This window comes from Cimex lectularius, unplaced genomic scaffold (genome assembly GCF_000648675.2).
Source record: "Cimex lectularius strain Harlan isolate CLEC.00 unplaced genomic scaffold, Clec_2.1 scaffold213, whole genome shotgun sequence".
In the NCBI taxonomy this organism is placed as follows: domain Eukaryota; kingdom Metazoa; phylum Arthropoda; class Insecta; order Hemiptera; family Cimicidae; genus Cimex; species Cimex lectularius.
In genome coordinates, this window is record NW_019392753.1 from 29,684 (window position 1) to 57,267 (window position 27,584).

The following is a 27,584-nucleotide window of genomic DNA, read 5'->3' on the forward strand; positions in this document are numbered from 1 at the left end:
GGTGGTTTACCTCATTTATCTTAACGTTTAGGAAGTGCCACAGTCTTGATTCTACTTACGCACTTTGGATATCGAAATTCGTAGTGAAGAAACAATCAAAGGAAATTTTTGTACATGTATATTCAAGCTTGATTGTTCATAACAAAGCGTAAATAAATGAGATCCAAATTGGTTTACGTTATTATCATCCAAAAGCTGTTACTTTTTTATTAAGTGTACCTTTTTTATTTATCATAAATCAATTTTAATATTTATTACATTTTTATTTGCCTGTCTTACCAGTACTTTTGAGATTGCAGGACAAACAACACGTACTATGCTTTATATAACGGATTCCCAAACCAATCGGTATTCTTGGCCTTTCAGACCGGGAATGCAATTAATTGTTCCGTGGTCTAGGTAATCGGTCGGAAAACGACGAGAATATTTAATCTTGAGCACTTCCAGAATAGTTAATCTAAATCTTAAAAGCGTTTGCTTCAATACCAAGATAGGTGGTAGGTCCGAGTACCAAACAGGGGCGGACTTATGGCCTATTTTTGTTTAATTCCATCACTAAAGTGTCTTCGATTTACAGACAATGCAGAAACCTCTGTTATTTCCAAGTCGGTATCAAATGTAGCTATAATTCACGCGGTTTTAAACAGTCAATCCATTAACTGACCTAGACTATTTTTGTTAATCTAACACTTCTCTTGCTTAATTTTCCTTTTTAATATTATCTTTTAATTGTCCTAACACAACACTATCAATTTCAGTTTTCGACTAGGAAGGATGAAGGCCCAGGGTATCGACTTCTGGCGTTTTCGAGAACAAATTAAGAAGTTTGTATAGAGACAATTAATTAAGGTTTTTAGTTGAGATGAAAAAAAGTTAATGGCACGAGAGGGATTCGAACCCACGACCTAGATACGCCGCTGCTCTACCACCTGAGCTATCATGACCTCGATCCACTCGGACATCAACTCCCCATCTCAACCCCACCTTATGAGTTTTCCCTCCTTTTGCCATCTTTCAACTTAACTTTTTTTCATCTCAACTAAAAACCTTAATTAATTGTCATGTATTAATAGGTCAAGCGGGCCACGAAAGTAGTGAATTAATTTGTATAGAGAGTAAAATTGGCTACGAAATAGGGAACATGAGCAATGGTTTGAAAGCTTCTAGAATGGAGATTGGATTCTTTAGATTTTGGAACGCTTGCCCAGATTGGTTGTACTTATCAGTAGATGAGGCTGCTATTTTGCAGTGAGAGTTTGATATGTTGTCAACTAGTCGTATGTTTAGTTTTATTTTCGAGTAGGAGATTCCAAGTAAGTCTTTTGTCGATGAACTGAGTTGTAGTAAATTGAGAGAGAGGTGATATTGCAAAAAGGGTGAAGGTTCCTGGGATTAGGTTTCGTTATGTCTGATCTTCCATTTCTCGGACCATTCAAAAAAACCTAGAAACTAGAACCTTTAGAATCCTGGAGGTTCTAAAGTCCAAAAATTCACTGGGTCTAATTTGCAGAGAGAACAGCGGTATCGTCTGCATATGTCAAGAAATACTATATCGGGATTGAAAGGAAAAAGGGGGGCAAAGTCGATTGAAGGTTTGCGTCACTCGACAAATTTTTGTAGAGCAAAACGTGTTGAAGTAAAGTCACTCCTTCCGCCGAAAATTTGGTCCTACTGACTCTCATGATGAAAAAAGTATCTTTTATTAGCTTTTTTGAATATTGTGCCTTTAATGAACTCATTAACTTTGATAAATCAAAATTTATTGTGCCCCGACTTATTACTTATTATTAAACTTATTACTGTGGAACTGAACGTTTGACCAGTGGCATATCTTTTTCTCATGCACTATCCACGAAAGACCACGGAGCAGTAAACGAAAATGCGCCAAGAAAAAGTCTGACCAGTTACTTGTAACTAAGAAGAATTTTATGACTAAACTAAGTAAGTAACTTTATGAAAAGCTTATATTTTAAATAGAAAAAGAAGTAATATCGTTGTTGTTGGACTGAGAGGCAAAAAAGTGGCCACCCTTAAAAAATTTAATTATCTTAGACAATCCTCCATTGATTGATTACCTTACAACAACATTTGGTCCGTTTTAAACTATTGTACGAAACGTAATAAAACACAGATAAACTCTCCCATTTGTGTTTACAATTGGATTTTGAAATAAATCTTTGAATAGTCGTTCTCTTCATTGTTGGGTTTTCTGTAAAGTTTTTCTTTCTGTTTTCTAGCGTTCCAGTGGCTTCATTTTTATGTTTTACGATTTTTAAGTTCCACACTTGTTTCAGTGATGGTTTTAAGTGATACAGATTCGACTAGAATCATAGCATTGTTGGAAGATGGAAGCAGTCAAGCGTATGGCCAAGGTGCTTAATTTTCCCAGAACAACTGTCCGAAGGGTCTTCCATATCTGCAAGATAATGGAGGCTACTCAAGAAGACATGTATCAGGTCTTCATCGTGTCACATGTCAGAGAGATGTTCGTTTCATTGTTTCGTTTGTTCTCCGTAATCGACATAATGACATTTAAGAAATAATAAAAAAAATAAAAATAAAATTTAAAAAAAAATATATATGTAGGAGAAATCTCTCCGTCTTCACGGGGTAATAAATGATCCATTTCACTTGGTTGTCTCTCTGTTTATTTATTTAAGTACAATTATGACGATGCTCTCGCTGTGAGGACAAAGGCACGACTGATCGACTGACTGACTGACTTTGTCCTTTGTTCTTCTTCTTCTTTGTGATCCACTCGTTGTCTCGACTATGTCACGACGTCACAGTTAGCCAGATACGTCACTGCATTCCATTTCATCTCCGACATATATATATTTCTGGGAGCTAAAGTGCACTTATTTGATAAGATGTTAAGAAAAAGAAATTGATGATTCTGAAGTCAGATATTTCGATCGTTCTAAAGCGATGTCCTTTCACGACCGAAAACAAAAGCATCGAGGTTACCGATTGAATTTCTATTGACTTCGAGAGAAATTCGTGCCGCTTACAAGTTGGAACAGACCGTATGTCACTTCCCCTTTCATTAATAAACTGAATTTCGTTCACAATTGAGTGATTAATTTTGGTTAGACTTTACAACCTGAGTATAGGGAGAGACAAAAACCGTTCGTTAGTCCTTTACACGTCCTCCGTCAATGTCTCTTTGTCTTTTTAATGAGATTCGGAGTGAATTATTGTCTAATTCAGCAACTATCAATCACGAAAGTCAACTGCCAACAACTCTGTCGATAAAACTAGTACTTAAATAAAAAATAAACTTCTGCAGCCACGAATTCAAGGGACACCATCGTTCCGACAAGTAGATTGTTCAAGAAATAAAACGAATTGGGTGAAATTTTCACAGTTGAGATGAGCAGCCTTTTTCATAGCGCTGTCCAGTTCTCACGGGTTGAAGTGTAAATAAAAAATTCTACCAGTCTGTCGTAGCAAAACCTAGGAAGTCATATTCTATCGATAGTATTTTTTGACATCATATAAACATTAATTTAGCTATGGATTATTTGAGATTTAGGTCGTGTTCCAGGCGGACAAGGTCACACAAGGTAACGGAATATTTCAAGCTACGCCGAGAAGAGCCTTAATGCAAGGAGTTGGATCCGTTCTAGAATATTTGTGTTAAGTAGACCAGTAGACGAATGATCCTGTTGACGTGTCGTTGCTTGAGAATCCTAGAAGGAGTTGCAGGGTAGATGGGAGAGTGTAGAAGGTAATATTGGGATTATCTGAACGGTGGTGTTGAAGAAAGGTTAGTTAGCGAAACCAACTCAAGGGGTTGAAGCGGCGAGGTGCAAATAAAATTCGAAGTGTGTGGATGCAAAAACGGTTAGGAATAACCAACATAGACGTGTAATAGCGAATTAAACTTGTAAATAAAAATGTCTTCTATGAAGGTTGCGGATCTACGATAACGTGCGGTAGTGAAGAAGAAAACTCGTTGTCAGCCACAAAACCCGTCGCTTCACGGCCTTATAGGTGCATGAAGTACATATCATCTAAGCGTCCAGATGTTTATAAAAGCGGAATTACCTTGTAAATAAGAAGCCGTAACAAATTCACATTTTAAATAATAAAAGATATCTTACATACAAATTATTTTGAAAAGAAAGTAAATGTATATATGTACAAAAATAACTTTGCCTGAATACTCTCAAATATATGAAAGTTCGACCTTAGAAAATAAGTTGGTTTTTACCTTCATGGCTTCATCTCTCGTCTCCCATCTTTATCATTTATCATCGAAGGCGGAATTACCTTAATTACCTGAATTACCGAATTACCGGAATTACCATACTCAAGGAATGTCAACAACATTTAGATAATATATCATTAGTTATAAAATTCGACAGTATTTATTTGCGGTTTTGTTGCTGACAATAAGAAGATTTAATATCCTAAAAACTTGTATTGCAACAAGATATTTCCAATATTCTTTCAAAACAAACAAACACCCTCAAAGATTTATTAATTCGGTCAACCTTTATATGACACGCCAACCATTACGGAACGTCTGTTCTACTTATTACTTATTATCACTAACTATTTTGAGAATCTCTCTCTCTCTCTCTCTCTCTCTCTCTCTCTCTCTCTCTCTCTCTCTCNGTCACTCTCACTCTCTCTCTCCTCTCTCTCTCTTGTATTTTCTCTTTTTTCCGGGTTTTTGATAGATTCATGACAATCTGTTTTCGTTGAGTTTTGTACCGATTGGTACCTCCCATCCGAAAACACACATCGCTTTAAAGGATATGATACTTTGGTTTCCTTTGATTCCCTTCATAGTCTTTTAACGTTATAGCATCTTTTAGGTTCTTAGTAGTAAGTTAGCATCAGGTAAAGTATCTCGCCCTTCTAAAGTATACGGGATCGCTTGAAATGCCCAAATTTCACCGACTTTAGCAACGCATTTATTGGTTGTAATTACTTTTGGGAAATAATTTGAACGTGATTTTTCCAATTGAAATGACTATCAAATGCTACCCTGCTAAATTTAATATGGTCCACGGCTTTTAAGTTTTTTCCAGAAACGAATAATTTAATTGCATGATCCGTTCGACTTTTCAGCATTGAACTAACTATAATTTTTCCAGCATAAGACCCATAGTTCGACCATCAAGCTATGTTTTTCTGTTATTTGAGGGTTGACAACTTTTTAAACTGATTGTGACAATATTGATAAGCATTCTACAGGCATTGAATCCCAGAGTCGAAAATGTCCTTTTTTTCAAACCATCGTTGAAATAACAGACAGTTATGTTGTAAAAATGTACCAAAGGCAAGATTATATCACAATGATTCCCGGTTCCAAATCGCCTCAGGAAAAGTTCATAGTATTACGTAAATTCTAAAATATTAGACTTCGATACTTATCGAGCAATATTTTATGCCGTTCGTTATGCACGTAATTACTAAGCGAAGTTAATCTCATTTTTACAGCCCCATTTAGTAAGAGTAAAAGACAAAATTGTTAATGTTAAGTTTCACAATTGTCTTCCAAAATTTAAAAAAAATGTTACGCCACTATAATTATACACTATACTGATTGCGTTTAAATGTTCATTTTAAGAGACTTTAAAAGGCTGAAGATTTTTGTTCATTCTTTAGCAGTTAGGTTTTGAAAGGACTTATTCAGATGTACATATATTTTTTTTAAACAATTCATGCAGCTAATTCCAAAACGTCAGCTGCAGAAAGAACGTCATTAAGCTTCTTGATTAAAATGATTAAACCGGGTATTTGTCTGGTACTGACATCTCATTTTCCGTTGTAGTAAAATCCATGAAAACAAATTTAAAACTTCACTCAGAATAAAGGAGTGATACACTATACTATTAATATACATATAAGCTTCCGAGTCGGTTTGGATCTCTCGGACTTCGGATACGACTGCTTTTGTACAGATTTCTACAGGCGACTTGTTGAATACGTCAGATGACTAGGAAAATGTAATATATACATCGGTCAGTATATAAATTGAGAGGCAAGGAACCCCCATCATTCCCACCAAGTGCTCCCGAGTTCTGACTCGCTCATCCTTTATTCATTAAACCTTTATCTAAGAAAATCTTATATCTGTAATTATTTAAATTATATTCTTTATTTCTGTTTTGATACACATGATTTTTGCGAAGGCGGAACGACTTAGCCATGCGATTAAGCAAGCATCTTCGCTTTTAACATCCGCTCCTCGATATTTCATTGACTTTATAATTATATTTATTTCTGTTATAAATTCCTAGATGGATCGATATTTTCTGATATCTCGTTATTGCTTCTTGCTGCTCTCGTTTGCTAAATAGATTTAGATAAATCTGCCCTCCTGGCTAATTTATCTAAAAAGGCGAGAGCAATCATTTTCAATGAAAGCTCAAATCTTATTAATACTTACTATCCTTTTAACCCTCACAGATGTGGAAATTCGTTTCCTAGCGAAACACCTAAAATTCGAATACTAGTTGATTAACAAAATCAAATATCACATTATATGTTCGACAAATAAAGTAAAACGTTTTGACTCGTTGAAGACATTTTTAATAACTGAATGTTTCTATACAGTAATAAGATTTAGAGAAACTTGGGAAAACTATGAGACATGAAGTGAAAGGGCCAAAATGGAGAAGTCCGTGGAGGATCTTTGAGTTTCTTTCTCAAATCGCGTGTTTGGCGTGCATGCCTGTCACCTGCCACTCTCTCGATTCTCTATAATAAGAAACTGCTCATAACGCTGCATCTCAAAAATAAAACTCAACGGTTCTATTGCTCTGGCAACGTTTATGTTAGAAACTTTGAGCAATCAGCAGTTAATTAAGAAATGTAACAGTTTTTAGCAGATTTTTATTTTAAATGACGACATGAGCAATCTACATATACATTCGTGAATACAATCCTTATTTATTTTGAAATCAGGCTAAACGAAAATCTGAACCGATCGATGACTTATTCACACGAAAAAATTTGTGTTTGGAGAACTAATGGAAAACAATTTAAATTGCCAATATTTAACGAGAGCGTTGGGTAGGTTAAATTATCCATCAATTATAGGTATAAACTTAAACTAAGCTCTGTACTAAAATATATTTATTAAAATAGGATAATAGTACTTACTTATAATGTATATAATTTACATTTAAAAAAATTATAATAACCTTACAAACCAATAGATTTCAATCGTTGTTGAATCCATTCACCAGGTACATACAACGAAGCGACGTAAACGTAGGTCACCTAAAACTAATTTCAGTCGCCTTACGTTCACAGAGGCTCCAAAAGTTAGGGCCTTCAATCGTCAGGTAGCGCTGTAGTGTGGCGCTACAATATTTCCAATTAACTTTAAAAACTATACGTTCGCATAGGTTCCAACAATTGCTGGATCCAGTCGCTACTTAGAGCTATACAGTGGCTCTACAATACTCCAAACTATCTTACATTAAATACATAGAGGTTCATAAAATAGTTGGATCCAACCACCAAGTAGAGCTGAGTATTGCCAATTAACTTGAAAAAATATACACTTATAGAGGTTCCAAAAATAGCTGGCGTCAGGTAGTTCTGTAGAGTGGTGCTGCAATACACCCAACTATCTTTAATAACCTTAAAAACCAGAGGTTCTAAAAAATTTTGAATATCGTCATAAGGTAGTGCTGTAGCGTCGCTACAATACTCCCAACTATCGTTAATAACTTTACAAACACAGAGCTTCCAAAAATTGTTGGATACAGTTGGTAGGTAGCACTGTACGGTGGCGCTACGATACTACCAACTATCTTGAACAAACTTACGAAGAGGTATAGAGAAAACAACTCACCCAAAACAATAAATACCTACTAAAAAATTTAAAGTATTTTTTTAAAGGAAAGATATAATTCTTTACTACTGTTAAAAATAATGGTAAAAACATTTTCAGAAAATAAAAGAAACGTCGCCATATTTACAGATCGTTCAAACAACCGACTTCTTCTCTAAAGTCTATATGGTCACTTTGTTGTTTTGTGTAAACCGTCATTTCTTGATGAAGCTAAAAATTGAAGGCACATACAAATACCTTTCCCCGTTCAATATTAATTTGCCAAAAAAAGTACTAAGCGTTTCGCCTAATATAAATAAGCCGTGGCGTTTACAAACCGGCGAATGAAGTGCAACAAAAATACAAAAATGACTCGAACCACAAATTGAGCGGTACTGGTGAAATATGTGGAACCGTGGAAAAACCCACGGGAGCTATTGGGATGTGTGCTGCGTCCGACTAATCCACACAAGTACCAATCTCACATTTTATACTGCCGGTCTTTTTGTACATTTCTCATATTTCATTTGGGACTATCAATTGGCGTCGGTCTATCAAATTCTCAAACCGTTCATTATTTACTGAATTTTACGACCCTCCATAATATACCGGCCATGACTGTCTTACCGCGTGGTCCGCTGTTAGTGGCCGTCGACAAAAATATTTAAAAATATCACAACTGTTTTCAATAATCGATCATTAGATACTTTTCGGGTTATTAAATATAATAAAATTTTGTATTGTAGACATTGATAGCTGGAACCTATAAACCTGCATTATTGCTATTTATTCTTAACGCTTTATTCTTAATTCTTAATGAACATAAATATTTATTTTAATACAAACTTAATATGTTGTCTGGTATACCCCAAATTCTGAAACCGTCCAGGGGCAAATTTTCTTTTTTACATTCTGATCTAACAAGTCATAAAAGACACCACTTCATTATTAAAGTAAAAACTCTTTAAAAATAGTGCATTGTCTAACACGTGTGAGACGCCAGCACCAGAATGATAATTCTGTACATAGGTGAGTCTTGAAAGACATTCAACAACAGTTAAAATTTTCTTCACGGGCAAACAATTTTTAAAAAGGATTTAACACTTCACTCACTCCATCATTCATCTTTTTTTAGGGTCTGTAAGATACAAAAATGGTGAAAATAAAAAAATGCAGGTGCTCAAATGCGCACTAAGAATTCCAAACAATTTGTTGAAAAGGATTTTTTTAAAGTTATTATAAATGAAAAAATTCCAATTATTTCACCATTATTACAATAATCTTAATAATTTTGTTATTATGAACGAGGAATTACTTAAAAAACACAATTTTTGAATGATAAAACCTTGCGAAGTTAAAACATTGTTCCGAAGCAATTTGAGCTAGTGTTGATTTGACAAAGACTGAGACTAGATTCCAAATAGCAATGCTCTAACTGAAACAGAAAATGGAGAAGGACCTTCTGATATTAACAAAGAGGTCTGTCTCACTCGTATGAGACAGCAGCAGTCAACGTTTTAAATTATTTATCTGTTTATTTTCGGACTTATTTAAGTTAACATCATGAATTTATCATGTCACGAATTTTTTTATGTAATTGATTACCTTTGTTGTGCATAATCATATATGTTATTAAAAATTATTCGATTAGTTTGTGTTTTTATGTAAGATAAGAAAATATAAGCAGGATTGGATTAAATGAGATTAGATACATAAAATGTTACAAAAATCAAAAGACGCAAAGATCTGACAAAGATCAAGTGAAAAAATTAGAGATGAAATCAACAAAATCTTCTCAAATATTTTATTTTTAAAGTTCTACTTCATTTACGGAGCCACATTTGGGTCATTTCGTGTAGGTTGTAGGGCTCTATCTTCTTGTAATATTCCCTGTGGATTGATTGACTTTTTTAAAGTTATCACCGTTTTAGTAGGAGGTAATTTTAGCTTTTTTTTTTACTTTTCATTGAAGGTTTTGTGAGGTGCAAAAAAAATGTTTACCTCCTCGCCAAATTTCATGAATTTCTTGCTATTTAACTTACCCTCTCACATGTCTTATAAACTTATGACAATAGAAAGATCATCCAAGACTGTAAATATAAGCAGAAAACCTAGGTTCGAGGATTGGGATGGGGTAACACATTCGAAGAATGCAGCACTCTGATTGCCCACTCCTCAGGTTGAGTACACTTCGAATCCTTTTAAGGTAGGACTTAACAAGGTCCCATTGGAGATTAAGTTTAGCACCAGCAATCACAGCAATTCCAATTGCAATGGTGTGCAATTAAGAACGTTTCCTTTAAAATTTAGGCAGGTGAAGGCTTAAATTCTTCACACATTATTTCTTGATTCGGTTAATTGTAGCTTCATAAAATACAAATTAACAATCTATATTTTATGTTTTATATATGCATATCACTAAATTTAATGTTTCCTTTTTTAGGGATAATGCAACAAGATAATGCGGAGCAAGTAATATTAGATCCCAAATTAATTGCTAAGAATTACCTGAAAACATGGTTTTTTCTAGACCTCATCAGTTCGATACCACTAGACTACATATTTTTGATATTCAATCAGGTAAGATCCTTCTTTTTTTTATATAGATAATATATTTTAATTCAACTATAACCTTTTGGAAGGAAAATTTTTCTAATCATTAACCATCATTAATTGTATTATTGATAAGACTATCCAATTGCACTTTATACACTCAAATACAAAAACCGGAGACTCGTCAAGTTTGTTGTCTATTTCAAACTACATACATTTTTATCGTTATAATAATTTCAACATACTTATTTTAATGTAAATCAAATTAAACGTGATCAGAAATTCATGAGTTTTAATAAAAATTATTTAATTATGATGGTTTGAAAGAAAATTCAACGAAACAGTCATCTCAAAAATCATTTAATGATAGATTAAAATTTAACTAACAATTTATTACCTAGTTTGAGTAAAACTATATAACTTAAGAGCATTAAGAACGTGTGTTACCTCCTCAGGCCTCGCGGAAAGCCTTAAGTCTGCTAGGCATCTAGTATATGCCTATATATAAGCGATCCGGTTCTGTCTTGACAAACAGAATCTCATTCACCAAAAAGAGTGGTTTGAAATGTTCAACGCTTGTTAATTGTTGGAGGCACTGAACGACGTTCAACCGGCCTCTTTATCATGTCCCATAAGTGTTCTACAGGATTAATTTCAGGAGAAAGTGCTGGCCAATTCATTGTGGTAATCCCTACATCCTCCAAGTAATGGGTGACAAGTCGAACTATATGCGGTCGAGCATTATGTATATACATAACCGCTAAGTTGTCCCCAATAAATGGAGCGAATGGGACCTCAGCTTCTAGAAAAACTGAAGAATGTACCTTAGTACAATTAAAGATACATTCTATATGATAATCAGATCGGTACGGGCATGGACATTGATCCATCCCATACAATAACTGACTGTCTTTGAAGGTTATGATATACGCATGGCACATGAAGCAAAGTGTTCTCCATATCTTCTCCACAATCGGTCCCGATCATATACTTGCCACAAACCAAACGGACATTCATCAGTGAAAAGAACTGCCCTCCCAAGTGGCTAAGCACGATGTTGATTTGCCAATAGTCGTGTTTCTTCTCGATGCCTCTCCAGAGAACCTGATACGGGATGTCTAGAGACTAGGCTATTTCCACAAAGCCTACTGATGACTGTTTTAGAGCTCATCCTTACATTACGGATCGTTTGTGGTTTACCTATCAAGGAAGCCTTTAAATCACGTTTCCGTAGTGTGGTAAGAGCAATAAAATGACCACCTTATAGCCGTTTTATTTTATATGTGAATGTGATATTGAAATGTTATCCTTTAAAAGAAATTGTATGTGCTAACTTTTGGTTTTTGTCCCCAAGATTTACCTAAGGTTTGTGGTGGCCATTAGAACTTTTTTTAAATCTTGTTTTTGAACACAATTCATCATAGCAAAAGGTATTAGAGGTTAAAGCAAAAGGTTTTGGCTGGGTTAACCTCGAGGCCCCAGTTTTGAACAATGTTCTACAATGTTGAGCGATCTTTTGGTTAGCTCAAGCAATGTTGTAGCAAATTTTCTTCCAATTATTGTGATATCTTTTGAATAGCCTTAGGATAGATGTCACTTTCATTTAATTTGCTTATAAGGTTTTCCACTACCAAATGAGTTTATCCATTACAGTTGACATACAGTTCTATTCGACATCATGTATTATGATGTAATAAATTAAGTTCTCGAGTGGTTTGTGGCAATATTATCATTTACTTAAATATTGCACTTACAAGTTAGTGCTCATACATTTCAGATGCCTTTAAGACTTTATGCCTAAAAATTGAGATAATCCTGGAAACCTTAAACCTGAGGTCAGCTGGTTTGGCCATTTCGCCAGCCTCTTAGATATGTGGGATCTTATTGCCATGGAGGGCCACTTTAGTAATCGATTTCATTTCACTGTTTTGCTTTTACTTTACTGTGGAAATCCTAAAACATAATCTTTATAAACATAGTTTAGTACTTACAGACCTACCTTTTGATCATGTGAAGGCATTATATCGAACATTTTTTTTTTTTTTTTTTTAATATGCATAGTTCCAGCTATTCTTTTTTGGAATACATTTTATGAAAATTCACACAATTCTTTGTAATTTTGTTATAATATATTATTTCATGTATCTTCTTTTCAACATTGGCAATAGTACCATTTAATGTGATTTTTTACAATAAAGAGTTAAGCTGCATTCTGATTTATATATACTTTTATTTTTATTTTTAAAAAATGGAAATTTTAAACGTTAGTAAAATTAATGTTGTAGGACTTCAGTGAGAGCTTCCAAATACTGCATGCTGGTCGAGCTTTGAGGATTCTCCGATTAGCGAAGTTATTGTCTCTTGTCCGTCTGCTGAGGCTGTCCAGGCTGGTCAGATATGTCAGTCAATGGGAAGAAGTATATGTAAGTATAGATACGCTAAAAAGACTTCTACTAAATAATCAAAGAGATCCGATAGCCCCAAAGTTCAAAGTAACTTACGTTTATATTATTGATTTGATGTACACATCTGTATTATTATGATTATTTATTCCACCAACACACAATAATACTTTCACTGGGTTGTTATGCGTCGGTGTATGAAATACAGAAATATCTCATGCAATCAACTTTTTTTGTATTTTGGAGCTTACGTGATGGCGAACTTATAACTGGTGATCCAACTTTAGATTATATCATTTAAATATTAAAAATTCATGTACAGTTTAACATTATTATAGGATTTTTTTAAATATTCATACTGATGTTATATTTCATTAACATTAATGATTTATCAATTGGAACAAATAGTTGGTTGAAGAAGTAGCTCTTATCAATATATCTATATTAAAAAACATAAGTAACAAGCATTATAGTCCAAATTTAAATTTTAAAGTTGCTAGACTCTCTACACATTTTTGACAGTGTTATTTACTTTTTTTATAATGTGATTCTTTCTAATAACTAATTGATAAATGTTAAAAAATTTAAAAAATAAAAATAAAAAATAAATTAAAAGTCATTCCTTAGAATAAATAACAAAAATGGGATATGTCCACAGAACGTATCGATAAAATTATTATCCGGCATCATTTCACACATGAAACACAATCCATTCTTTCCATTTAATATTTGTATATATGTACATGTAATATTATATATCTATATTATATATATATATATATTATTTAAAATGCATGTAAGATGTTATTTTATTTATCTCAATATTTTCTTATTCAGAGTGAATGATATTAATAAAAAAATACACATTTATTGTCTTTTTTTTCATTTTGTATATTTGCTATGCTCTTTGTGTGTCAGCAGCTTCCTTGCTATTTTGTAGCTTATTTGCATGAGTGCTGATCTGCTGCTTCTAACTTTGTTCCATAAAATATTTTATTATTGTAATAATCATTTCACACTTATATACATTTTTTTTTAAACAAAAGGATTTAAACCGTGTAACCTCAAAAAATTATTGAAAATTAATATCAGTGACAGGAACAAGACATTTCTTTACTCTGCAATTTTGACTGTTTTATAAACACGATGGTAATTTAATAATTTATTCAGTGTATATGCAGGAATTTAAATCATCTCACAGTTACACAATTTTGTTCTCAACGTTGTCTATATAACATTAATGGATGATTGTCTAATGAGTTAAGTTTTTCTTTATTTCTTTCAAATTTACCAATATCTTGACCTAATCATGTGTATAACAGGTAGTATATTAAACAATTGAATAATACTTGATCAGATAATGAAACCTCATTGTCGATCACATTGACACCGTATACTCATTATACATTAATATTTTAATGTCAATACTGTATATGCAAAATCAGAAATTGTGTTGATAAAAAGTTGCTACATGAAATTGACCAAAATGAGATTTCACATTTTATAATATTAACCAAACTTTCAAGTAGTATATTGAGAAAAAATGTTAAGCCAAGTTATTGTGTTACATATATTGTCAATAGGTAAAATACTAGATTCCAAAATAAACATTCTCATTATGAGCTGTGACCCAATTCCTGTCGTATGGGCTTTTATGTTACTTATCTCATCTGCTTCCAATGTTTTCAGTAATATGTTTGTTTTTACTCATTTTTTAATTTACTCTATAGTGTTCTGAAAAATAAGTAAAACAGATATGTAAGCAAATTGATTGACGTCTTATAAAATATTTTATGTTTATGTTAATATTTGAATAATTAACTTTATTATCTACATTTACCTTTGTACTTCATATTAACATGCCATGTTAACATACCATAAAACATACCATTTTGTTTATCTGAATTTGTTTTATCCACGGGCAATATATGCTTTTTAAAATATATGAATTTTTACTAGAATAATAATTATGGCTAAGACTAGGTTAAATCCTTTTTTTTAAATAGTTCTTTTTTAAAAAAAAGGATTGAACACTGCACTCACTCCATCTTTCATCATTTCTAAGACTAGGTTAGGTTACTAGGATAGGCCTTTTTGTGTCTATGCACACCATAAACAATATATTCGTCTATTATGCAAGGTTAAAATTGGAAAAATATTACTCTTAAAATAAACTAGTTGAAAACTCATGATATCAACACATTTATGACATGAACATAAATTTGTGTAAACATATACAACAAAGAGATGAATTTAATTTCATCATCATTGATAATAGACAAAAATTATTTAGGATTTGTGAAGAAGATAGAGAATCAATTAGTTATACAGTTAAACTGTAAGTGTTTTAAATGTATTGTCTAAGCTTGTCAAAAGTATTAAACTAGAAATGAAACATGTTACCAAAATATGTTTTACACATTGTATATTTTGATTATTAACTTCAAATAAATCAAAAGTTTATGGTGAATTAATTCACCAATGGATAGTGAGATCTGTATAAAAAGCTCAAAATTGGTATCAAAACTGCAGTTAATTACTCGATCATAATTTGATATTCTGTGTTCATAGATTTGTTTTATTTTGATTCTTTTTTTAATTTAAAGATCTTTGCCTTTTTTTAAAGATAGTTATTATCAGAGTTGACAAATCCATCCACTTTAGTCCATATCCACATGTACCATTTTATATTTGCATGTGGTATTTTGTGATTAGAGTGCAAACACTTAAAACTGCTTAAGAAAATTAAAAATAAATGTTGTGCATTGGATCCATTCTTTTAAAAAATGTGATAAAAGTAAAAGTTTTTCCAGGCTTTTTAAACTTGAACTTGATGATGTTAGTTTAGTTAAAACTTATCAAAATCAACATTCAGGTGGGACATCTATGGATTAATGCTATCTGTAAACAATGCCTTTTTTTCAAATACCTATTTTAATTTTTGTTGTTCCAAAAACAGGATTTTTGCTAGCAATTTTACTTTTTTTACTTTTTTCTAAGGTGAAACTGTTTTTATTTATATTTGTTTTTTCGTTTGCATTTTGTATTTTTAAAAATCCTAAAATTGTCATTGTTGTCTGTGATAGTTAAGAATAACCATTTGTTAACTTTATTATTTATGTGTGGTGTTTAGTGACCGTTAGCCAATGATTATTTGGAACAAACATAAATAAAATATTGTAAGTATTTAGTATGTAGTACTATACTTATGTAGTAAGTATAATATATATGTGCATAAAAATATAAAGGAGAAGGAATAATAAAAATTTAATTAAACAGCAGAAATATATAAATAAATATAAAGGAAATGAGAATGAATGCTAAAAATATAATTAAACAACAGAAATGTATAAACAAATATAAAGGAAGTGGTAAGGAATGATAAAAATTTAATTAAACAACATAAATATATAAACAAATATAAAGTAAGTGACAAGGAATGATAAAAATTTAATGAGAACGTCAGAAAAATAGTAACAAATCTAACATAATTGCCAAGATCAATAAAAAAAAATTAAATTGACTTAAGGAAAAGTAAAGAGAGTCACAAGTGGTTAGAGTTTCAGTGGTTCTGGGATCAAATCTCAGCATAGACCAAGGCTGTGTCCACCCAACTAGTTGCTGACATTATGCCTTCCTGTGTAACAGGAATTACTTTACTTTCTTTAATATTTACAACATAATTTTTTATTATATTTTTAAAATCTTGGTAGTTAATTGTTACTTTACAAATACAATTATAACTTTACAAAGTTCTTCTTTCAATTTTTGTACTATTTTTGCTGAAATAAATCAAATGACTATTGTTAGCCACCAATAATCAGCAATAAAAATAATAATAAAAATAAAAATGTGGAGGGCCTTCACCTACATACTTTGGAACTGAATTAGTTGAAATTTAGGATGTGTTAAGTAAATCCCTATGCAAGCTGAGATTTCTACTCACAGGAGAGGAAAACCCTAGGTCTGAAGAATACACACGGGAGTCCTTAACAAAGCTTTGATTTTCGATAAAAAGTATTAAGACTGAAATTGGTTGTGGTGCGTTCTTAACTAGGCCGAGTTCTTTCAACTTTATTCTTAACCTTAGCCGTTGAAAAAGGAGCTCTCAACTCTCTGCATTGGGTAAAAACAGTTCTAAAAAAATATATAAATTTAAAAAAAACAAAGGAGAAAAACAGGTTCTGATGATTAAGAAAAGGTTTGAAACAGTACAAAACATTTTGTGAGAGAAAATCAAATAGAGTTACCACTCCCGGTTTGAGTAAACCAATTGTTATTGTGGTAAGTTTATTCTTGTTATGAATCATTTTTGGTTTGATATCCCCATTAGATAGCATGTTGGTGTATAAAACATAAATAATTTTATAATATCCCACATTTCAAAAACACAGAAAGCTATTTTATAACTATAAAAAAACCAATGTCATTTCTAAGAAGAAAAAAAACTCTAACAAAAACAGCGATTTTGTGTACATAAATTTGAATAAAATTAAACTCATAATATTAATTAAATAGATAATAATCACACGTTATTCACATTGATTACTAAACAAATGTTGGCATTGCAGCTATATATTATTTTACATATGAAGACAGTATGAAAGTCAAGTATTCATATTACAAAAACAAAGTTAAACTGATAAATATAAAAAAATTCAACACATAGTTCCTACAAAAGGAATAATATAGGGGCAAGTCATTAAACCCTATCACTGCAGTCACCACACATGACAGCACACTTCTATCGGAGCTGAGACAAAACACCTAAAGAACACATCAAGCGATATACTCTACAATGTGGACGAAAGGTTCAAGTACTTCAGCCGGTATATTCTGTGTAATAGACTATTTCCCATGCCCAAAGTCTGTTTACTAATGCGACATGCATGCCAAAGTCCATCAGATGGCTTAATACATCTTACTGAAGTTAAGTGTATTAACTTATTGCTATTAGTTGTGCATTGGCAGAAATAGACAAGGTTGGATATGTTGGATTTCATTATCTCTACCAACTTTTTTTTGTAGAACTTACATTTAGTACAATATATCAACAATAATATTGTAATAATTATTTATAAATAAAACTGGTCAAATTATTATTTATTATTTTGTTCAAAGGATCAGAAGGAAGTCCACACATTAATTATAGTTTCACCAATCTTGCAACATATAATACGTCATCACTAGAGCTGCCACCAATGCCATTTACAATTAATATAAAATCAATGATAAGTTAATAATTTAAAGTAATATTATTACCTGTGTGACCACTTAAGGCTAATTAAGTTGTTAATTTGAGAGGCCTGAAGCTTCCATCTGTATCATGGATAAATCACTGGCAGACAAAAAAATTGGGCATCTATTGACTATAATCAAGATAATGATATCACTAATAAACTATCATTTTATTTAAGTTATTTTATTTTATAATTATTATTTATCCAATTAATTTAATTCAAAGGGTCAAGGTCAAAGGGTCACTAAGAAATCATTCCGCTAATTTTGTATTTTATGTAGGGTGGTTCTTGTGTTTCAGTCTTATCATTTATTTCTAACGATGGCACATGTATCTCAAGATATTACTAAAATTTAATACTTTAGAACAGGGAAAAAATATAAAATGCGTTGAAAGCATGGTGAAACCATAATTAAGGAATTATTGTCTCCTTATAATCCTTGAAACAAAATTAACAATTGTACAACATTAAAACACTGAAATAAAACAACTAATTCAAAAAATGAAAAAAAATATACTTAAAAAATAATATTGTCAGTTATAAATGAATAATTAAAATAAAGGTAGTGTATTGATGATAAAGAAAATATAATAACCCTGAAAAACATTCCTTGATCATTCAAAGAACCATCAACTTTAAACTAAATATATCTGAAGTTGGGACACCTATAAAAATTCGCCTTTTCTAATAGTCCAGCTGTTATCAGGACAATGGCATGTACATCTTAAAAATACCAACTCAAATGTCTTCATTGTTGCATTATTATATGCTCTGAACCTGGGGCTAAATTTAAGGAATGATGGTATTTAATATAGTTAGTACTGCCTTTAGTTGTAGATTATGCAATGAACAGTATTTGTTTATTATAAAATTTAATGTACTAATGTACTATGCTGTCTGGAATAAGGAAAAAATTGGTTAAAAAATAGTTAAGCAATCATAATTTTCTCTTTTGGTCATTACACTACATATATCTGAAAATTTCAGTTTCGTTTTTAAAGTTTTTGGTATTTGCTGGAGAATGATAGTTTTTGCTATGTTAAAATATAAAATTCCAGTCAGAATTATACATGCGCTGAAACTAATCCATGTATTAATGTTTATAAAGAGATTTTATACGATAATACAAAAATACATGCCACATAATTTTACATTTACATGACATAATCAAAGATTGACATAAAAATATATTTACATTGTTTAATTTCTTTTTAAATCTAAATATATTATATTAATAATAAAAATTGGAATAAAGTATGAAGTTTGAGAACTGTTTGCAATCAAAAAATTATGTGAGTTGCTAATCACCATTTGAATAATTTAAAAAAAATATAAAACACATTCCAGTAAATTTTTACTGCTTCAAAGTGGCAATAGAAAATAATTTTAAAAGTTACACTTGGTACACAAAGTTACCATCAATACAGTAATCAATTCATTAAATCTTCAGGAACATGGAAATGCAATCAAATTTTTAACCTCTCTTTTTAAATTAATTCTCAAATTTGTGCATCCAAAGATACTTGCAAAGTTAAGAGTTAAACTTTTAACAAAAATGAAAATTTATTAATTTTTAAGTTAGCTAGCAACTCATAAAATCACTATTTTTGAAACCAAAGGCTTCATCTCTGTACATAGATGTTTATATTTGTAACCTAGTGAATTATTCATAAAAGTTTCAAAGTTCTGACAAAGAAAATATTTTCCTCAAAAGCTTGACAAAGAAACTGGGTCTTATATTGTTTAGTTGTGGTTCAGTTAAGTTGCATTTTCAGTGGAATTTTTTGAAATGAGAAAAGAATGAATTAGTATTAGTATTAATTTGGTTTATATTTAATTATTGCTTGTATATTATTATTACCTATTATGAATTATTTGTTTTCTTCAATTATACAGTGCAAAGGTTTTTAAATATTTTTTATCACAAACTTATTTTAATTAAAATTTTGTAACAGTAAAACAAAACATTTTTAAACATGTTCAACCTTAAGCCAATTTCAAGGGTCAAGTTTTAATTGTGTGTGAAAATTGCAGTCATATCTGTTTTACATTTATCCTTTTCATTTTATTTTTTATTACTAGTCTATTTGCATGCATACGAATGAATACAGATTTATTAAATCTGATTTTATTATTATTATTTCCATACATATGTATTGGTACTATTTCAATTTTTTGTATACATGTTATAATGATTCTTTATTAAAATTAATTATTTTTCAATTTCATAGATTAATGAATCAGATGTGTTAAAAACAAGAGCATGCCATGTAATTGTTTTTGCATATAGGAAATAAGCTGATAGCTGTTTGTTAACTTAGCTTGTCTATTATATTTAATCTCTTTCTCTATATAATTTATGTAGAATCTGTTGAACACAGAATTTGGTGTCATGCTCTTAAGGTATACTGAATAAAAACATCAAACGATGTTAGTATATATATATAAAATAAAATAGAAATCCATGCAATTAACCATTGTATTTTGTTTAATTAAGGAATATATACTTTTTAATAACTAATAATTTTATTGTTTCAGAATTATTTGTTTGAAAATGGAAATTTTAAATTATTTGTGTAATGTTTATTTATTTTCCATACTAGGTTGACTACTAATTCAATTGAATCCCTAACACTCACTTACACATACTATGGTACTTCTGGAGACAAATTCCATGGGTTAACAAGTCCGAAAATATTGATTTTGTTAAAATTCAATTTAACAAATGTTAATGGAATTTGATACATCAGAAAATAGTGATGCTTAAATACAAATCCATGAAAATTAAACACAATATATAACTGACAGATTGTACACCGATGGATTTTCACTGGCCTTATATGAGAACGACAATTTTCATTATATTTTATTATTGCACAAAAATATAAACTTTGAATTACGTATTCCACTATGTACTCGGTTAGTAATATATAAACCACCAAATCTAAATAATTGACCCAATTGTAACAACTATTATTATTAAATAATAATTGTAGATCCTTACTCTAGAAGCTCTACATTAACTCTTCAGACTTCCTTGCATCTTTCACTTAAATTCTGAGTGTAATTTCTAAAAACAATAGCCCCTTTTTTTGACACTTGTTAAGAGAAAATTTTTCTTTTTTCTTTGACATTTCACAAAATAGTACAAACATGTACTTATGAGTTAAAGAAAACTAGCAAATATAACACCTCGTTAATACAATTAACAACACTTTTATTCTTACAATGACTAATTAACAAATTTCAATGGATTAGAAAAAAAACTAAGTTAAAATACGTTTTTTCCATATCCAAAAACCTCTAAATACCAATTTCTTTGGTAAAAATTAAAAAATATATTTTCTATCTGATTTTTTTTTCTTTATTAGTCATCTGTAGTTTCTGAACGTCGAGTTGGTTTGTGGTCACATTTTAACATTAAACCTTATTACTTTTAAATATTGAATTCTTGTACAACAAAAATGACTATTGTGAATTATTAGAAATCAAATAAGAAATTGGATTCCTCCATGTCTGCTTACTAACAACTTCACCCATAAAATCATAATTTGGACTTTACTGTACCTAGCTTAGAGGGTTTGTGAAACTCAGTAAGTAGTATCATGTCAAACTATTGAATTAAAATCGGTGCTTTTCAGGAGGGCAAAGCGATGCCATTTACCAATGAATCCCAAATCATCGCTTTATATGTCTCACTATATATGACTTTATATGTCCTATGCATTTTCAAACCCTTTTTAGGGCAGAATTGCAATTTATTGTTTTTTACTTATCAAAAAATCATACTTATCACTAAGCATATGAGCGCTAACCAATATTTTCCATTTCTTTGTTTCAAAACTGCGAATGTGGCATTTTTGATAGTTTCATTTGAGTAGGGGATATATANCGGCGGCGATATTGCGAGATTCGGCATTAGTAGTGGAGGGAGTTGCCAAATTTATCGACTTTGATGGTGTTGGGTGGAGGATTTATCAGCAGTTGGAGTGGTGGGGGGCCATACATGTTCGGACATGCGCCGTGAAGAGGATGTGATGACGTAGAGATATGTAAAAACATGTTCAATCATTTAGAAGAGTCGGTCATGCACCCGTGTGGCTTACGCTATTAAAAACAATTAGAAAATTCATTTCGTATTGAAAAACGGTGCTACTCTACGCTAAATAATTTTTCACAGAATTTAAAAATACAATTATCCCAACTCACTTGGTCAACCCCCTTTTCTCAAAATAGAGGGTGCTGATCCGAAAATTTCCTAAATTTGGCAATGTCGCCGCTGCCACCTACTCCTTCTTCCAACCATCACCCCAGCCGCTGATAAATCCTCCACTCAAACCATAAAAGTCGATAAATTTTGCAACACCGCCGCCGCCGCCTCCTGTGCGAGAATATAAATTCTTCCCCTACTCATCTATATGTATACACGAGAACACACCACGTCGCCTTGATAGATTCCACCTGAGACCTTCGTGCCCCTTAATCCGTCACACTGAGTGCCAGCGTTGGCTAGTTTCTCATGTCATGTATTCTCCAGGTGCAGCGCTAGCATTAGTGTTAGTGTTGTGACTGTGTGAAAAAAAATTGTAATCACATTTGTAACATGTATAGGGTACAAATAAAATAATTTTAAACAATTATCTCGGATAGGCCACAAAATTGGGGTTACTATTCCAACAAAAACGGAGCTAATATTTATAATTATTCTTTACAGCGTCCCTGATAGAAGCATGTCCGCCCAAGAGTGCGGAATTTTTTTTTTTAAATTTTCCAAAACCCACATTAATTTTTGGGTATTTTAACGCCCTTCGTCTGCCCTTGGTAGTCGTTATATGATAACAACGCCATTTAAGAATCAGACTTCTTATTTCTAAATAATGGTGAAACAACCCTAGTTTCTACAATTGCTCAAAAAAGCCAATAGTGGAGGATGTTACTTTTGTAGTTCTAACCTGTCTGGCAAACTTGACTGGAAAGTGAGTGGATGACCCTCTTGGTTCAATCAATTTCTATAATACAATGCCCATTTGTTTTTCAAACCAAAATCCGATTAGAAAATGGAATATAAGGCTAATTAGAAAACATTTGAGAAAAGGTCTAAGAAAAACAATACAAAATCGCAATAATGATAACTGTAATGAATTAATTTTAGCAACAACAAACTTGCTAAAAAATCAATTCTAATAATTAAAAAACAAGCACAGGACGATTTAGATGCTTCTAGTGGAAAGAAAATACATAAATAAAATCGCTGAAAAGAATGTTGCGTTCAATCATTATGTACGATTCTCAACATGAAAATTTCACATTCTATAAAACGTGTTGTGTTGAAACAAAAAAGATAATAAAACGAGCTAAAAGAGATTCTTGGAAGACATTTTGTGAGAAAATTAACGCACAAACATCAATTAAAAGGGTATGGACTCAAATCAAAGCTATAAAAAAATTACATAACAAAAATGGATCATCCATTCAATATGGCCCATGGACTGATGCATTTTTGCAATCAATAGACCTAACTTCGTACCAAACAACTTGCATATAATAAATGATAATTATTTTATATGTTGGTGATAATTAGACTATATGGATAATTATACATATGTTATTTAATCCTTTTACTATATAGGAACTACCATTTGCTCTTAAAAATTCCAACAACTCGGCTAGGGGAATTGACAAAATCCCGTTTGTAATGTTACAATAGTTGCCTAAAAATAAAAAAATGTAAGTTACTAAATCTATACAGTGGTATATGAAAAAATGGCAGGATTGCATGGACATTTCACGTTTAATGGAGTGCGTCAGATATGCAGAAGAAATGAAACACTAGATTCTATTAAGAAACGTTTTAATTTACCACTCAATTAAATGTCAAGTTTAGAATCGGGTGATGTGCAAGTTTACCGTCCAGTGTTAGAATACTTTAAGAAGATTGGGCATAGTGTGTGAGAATTATTAAGTTAATTAATAATTAAATAAATTGAGACTTAGATATGGCTGGCCAGGCTAAAACCAAAAAAGTCCAATCAAATCTGATAAAACCGAATTTTTCCCATTTGATAGTTTAACATGGTAGCGATGAATCATTTTGGCTTAAACGCACTGTGTCTTTTGTTTTAAACAATCTTAATTTAATTTGCCATATTTTGTTTCTTTTAATAATTTTTCCAACAACTTAATTTTTTTCTCCAAATATTCATATTTTATACTATGCTTAGCATAAGGCATGAATACGAAAATAAATTTGAAATTAACTAAACAAACATCTGACATAGTTTTGAAATACACTTTTAGTGAGCTTAAACAAAAAATGTGTGGTGATTAGTGACCGTTAGTCTATGATTATTTGGAAATCGTGAGATGCGATCTGGTGTGACGTAGGTTTCAGAAAAACATTTTCTTTATCGTGTCAACATTTCGATCTTTATTGAGATCTTCTTCAGGGCCTGGGATTTACAAACATTGTTTACCTTTAACAAATACATGTAGGATGTGGAAAAAAGTGAATTTATACAATGCAAAATATTTTTTTATATTCAATCAAAGTATTTCTACTCACTCAAAGTGTTTGTCTTCTGTGTAATTGTGCCATTCTTTTGTGGCGTGTTGAGAGTGCCAGTGAGATATTGCTGTTTTTGTTTGTATACGTTGGATTTTGAAGGGGTGGGGAAAGAAGTCGGTATAGAAAGACATTTTTGTATAAGGAGTCGGCTTCTTTGAGGTGAAAAGAGCCGACGAAGGGAAAAAATGTTGGTAATGGTTCGGCCAGATTATCCTTTCAGGGTTATATAGACGGGGATAAATTTGAAAAGGAAAGCTAAATTGTTGAAAAAATTAGACTATGTAAAAATATTTGATGTGTGGAATGTGATGAATGTTTTATATGTTGTAATATATATTTTGTGTGATGTGATGATATATGTATGTTATCTATATTGATTTTGATTTGTTCTGTAATTGATGCTGTGTTTATCTCCGTCGATATAAACCATTTCTAAAAAGTTAGGTTTATGTTTGTTTCGTTCTGTGTTTAATAATGTTTGAATAGTTGAAATCGAACCTGTGTTTCTGTTCAAAATGGTGGGTAGCCAGTGCTGTAGGATTATGCTCGGGTTTTTTGCAATCATAGATATGTTGCTTTACTCTCTTGTCCAGATATTGGGATGCAAGACCGATGTAAGTTGCCGGACAATTTAAACAATTGATTTTGTAGATTACGTCAGATTTATTTGTTATTGGTGTGGGATCTTTAATTTTGGAAAAAAGTGTGTGAATTGTTTTATAGTTTTTTTAAAGCTGTTTTAAAGTTATCGGAAGAGAGAAATGTGTTTAATTTATGTGATAGGCCGTGAATGAATGGCATGGAAATGTATGTTGGTTTGTTTATATTTGATAGATTTGATGTAGTATTATAGTAATAGTGGATGGGGTTAGTGTTGAGTTGTAGTTGTTGATTATTCTGTTAATTATGTGTTTAGGGTAGAGATTGTTATGGAGGATCTGTTTGTATATCTTTTTGTTCTTGTGGTGAAATGATTCATAGCTTAGGGTAATAATTCTGAGAGGTACCCTTTGGCCTTGTTTATTATTGTATGAAGAGGATGGTGAGATGTAAAGTTGAGGTAGCGATCTGTGTTTCTTGGTTTTATGATACCAATCTGTGATTAATGTGCCATCTGGTTGTTTTATTACGAGTGTATCTAAAAACGGTATTGTTTTGTTGTTTTTTATTTAATGTGTAAATTGTATGCGTGGGTGAAAGCTATTATAAATATTATGTATAAGCTATACATAAAACAGCAATATCACAACACGACACACAAGAATGGCACAATTACGCAGAAAACAAACACTTTGAGTGAGTAGAAATACATTGATTGAATATAAAAAATATTTCTTTTGTATTGTATAAATTCACTTTTTTCCACACCGTACATGTATTTGTTAAATTTAAACAATGTTTGTAAATCCCAGGCCCTGAAGATGATCTCAATAAAGATTGAAGCGTTAGCATGATAAAGAAAATGTTTTTCTGAAACTTACGTCACATCAGACCGCATCTCACGATTTCCAAATAATCTTAAACAAAAAAGTTTGAAAAATTAATCTCTGATTCATACGATGTAACATTAAGCTGTTGGGCAATTAAACATATTGTTAAAAAAAAATGGGAGGAAGCCATTTCAGCAGTTCTTGTTGTGTTGCCAGCTCACTATCACTCCAAAGAAGGAACAAGAGGAACAGGCGAGCACAGTCAGTTCCAACGTAAGGACTGAGAACATCGCCACCATCCTCTCTATGTATTCCATTATTGGTGTTCATGCAACTCTGTTCAGTTTATAGAAGTCCAGCATAAGTGTTTTTGTAATAACCTGGTATTTAGCTGGATGAAAATTGTATATATTTATTGTAAAATTATGATACTGCATTATTCCAGGTTATGACAAATGCACTAGATATGCTAATATCCAGTGTTTAAATGTTGAATGTAGTATACATTGTATGTTTTGTTAGTGTGCGTTTAGGACCTAAATACAGTATTGTTTACATAATTATTTGAGGACATTAAACATCCAAAAGATATATCAACTCAATTAAAATCACATATTACAACTCAATATTCACAAATATTCTTTTTTTAATTACACTAAAATTAAAGTACATAAAACACTTAAAAAGTCTAATGATGTTTTAGCAATATTTTTTGTTTGAATTTTTAAATTATTTATGAACAAGTCGTAGTTGATTCATAATCTTAGAACTACATCACAGTGCAATTACATAAAGTAACACATCTTAAAATCCACTACAAAATGGGCCTTTTATTAAACAGTAGTTCTAGTAAAAGAAGAAACATTGTAGAAAAACCTTGCCCCTGCATATAGAGGTCAAGCTAAAGGGATCTTTGAATAGAAATCTTGCATGCACAAAACAAACAAAAAAATTGTTAACTATTTTGATGAAACATATGAAAAAGTGGACTTTAGACATATAAATTATATTAAAAAATTTAATCTTTTTATATTTATTTATCTATTATACATTTATTTATTTTTATTTATACTTTATACATTTTTACAATGAAAAGTTTAAAGATAAATATTTTTCCATTAATTATGAAAATCAATTAATTTATGTTTTCTGCCTGCTTCATTTGACCTTCCTGTACTCGTGAGTATTCCACTTCTACAATATTTTAAATATGGAATCCATGACTGTAATAGTTAGTTATTTCGAGTGCTTAAATAAACTGATATGAGTAAAATCATTTAAATAAATGACAAAAAATTAGAGTATCGCTGGATCCCTGATAGATTTGACTCGTTGATGAAGAGGCAAAAGTAAACCCATTTTCAAACATTTTATTTTATTTTAATTTGTAATTTAACACTTTAATAAAACCTGAGGTGTTTCAGAGAACTGTAATTTGTTCCCATACTCTATATGTGACAAAACACGAGAATTTTTATGAAGAAGAGCTAATTTGTGTTAAATATCATTTTTTATGAGACCAGTGGTATTTAAGAAATATAACAATTATTCATTTGTTATTTCACTCAAATTAAAATTCTAAATAGATATTTT

At 31.2% G+C, this 27,584-nt stretch overlaps 1 protein-coding gene across 2 annotated transcripts in view; it reads left to right on the plus strand.

Annotated features, from left to right (window-relative positions):
• The window catches only part of LOC106669203 (potassium/sodium hyperpolarization-activated cyclic nucleotide-gated channel 2), a 49,850-nt gene that overhangs the window by 8,400 nt on the left and 13,866 nt on the right, over window positions 1–27,584 (plus strand). For both annotated transcript variants that reach the window (XM_024227276.1, XM_024227277.1), the window contains exons 2-3: window positions 10,245–10,381; window positions 12,640–12,777. In XM_024227276.1, the coding sequence (XP_024083044.1) occupies window positions 10,245–10,381; window positions 12,640–12,777 (275 nt within the window). The remainder of the gene's footprint in view (window positions 1–10,244; window positions 10,382–12,639; window positions 12,778–27,584) is intronic.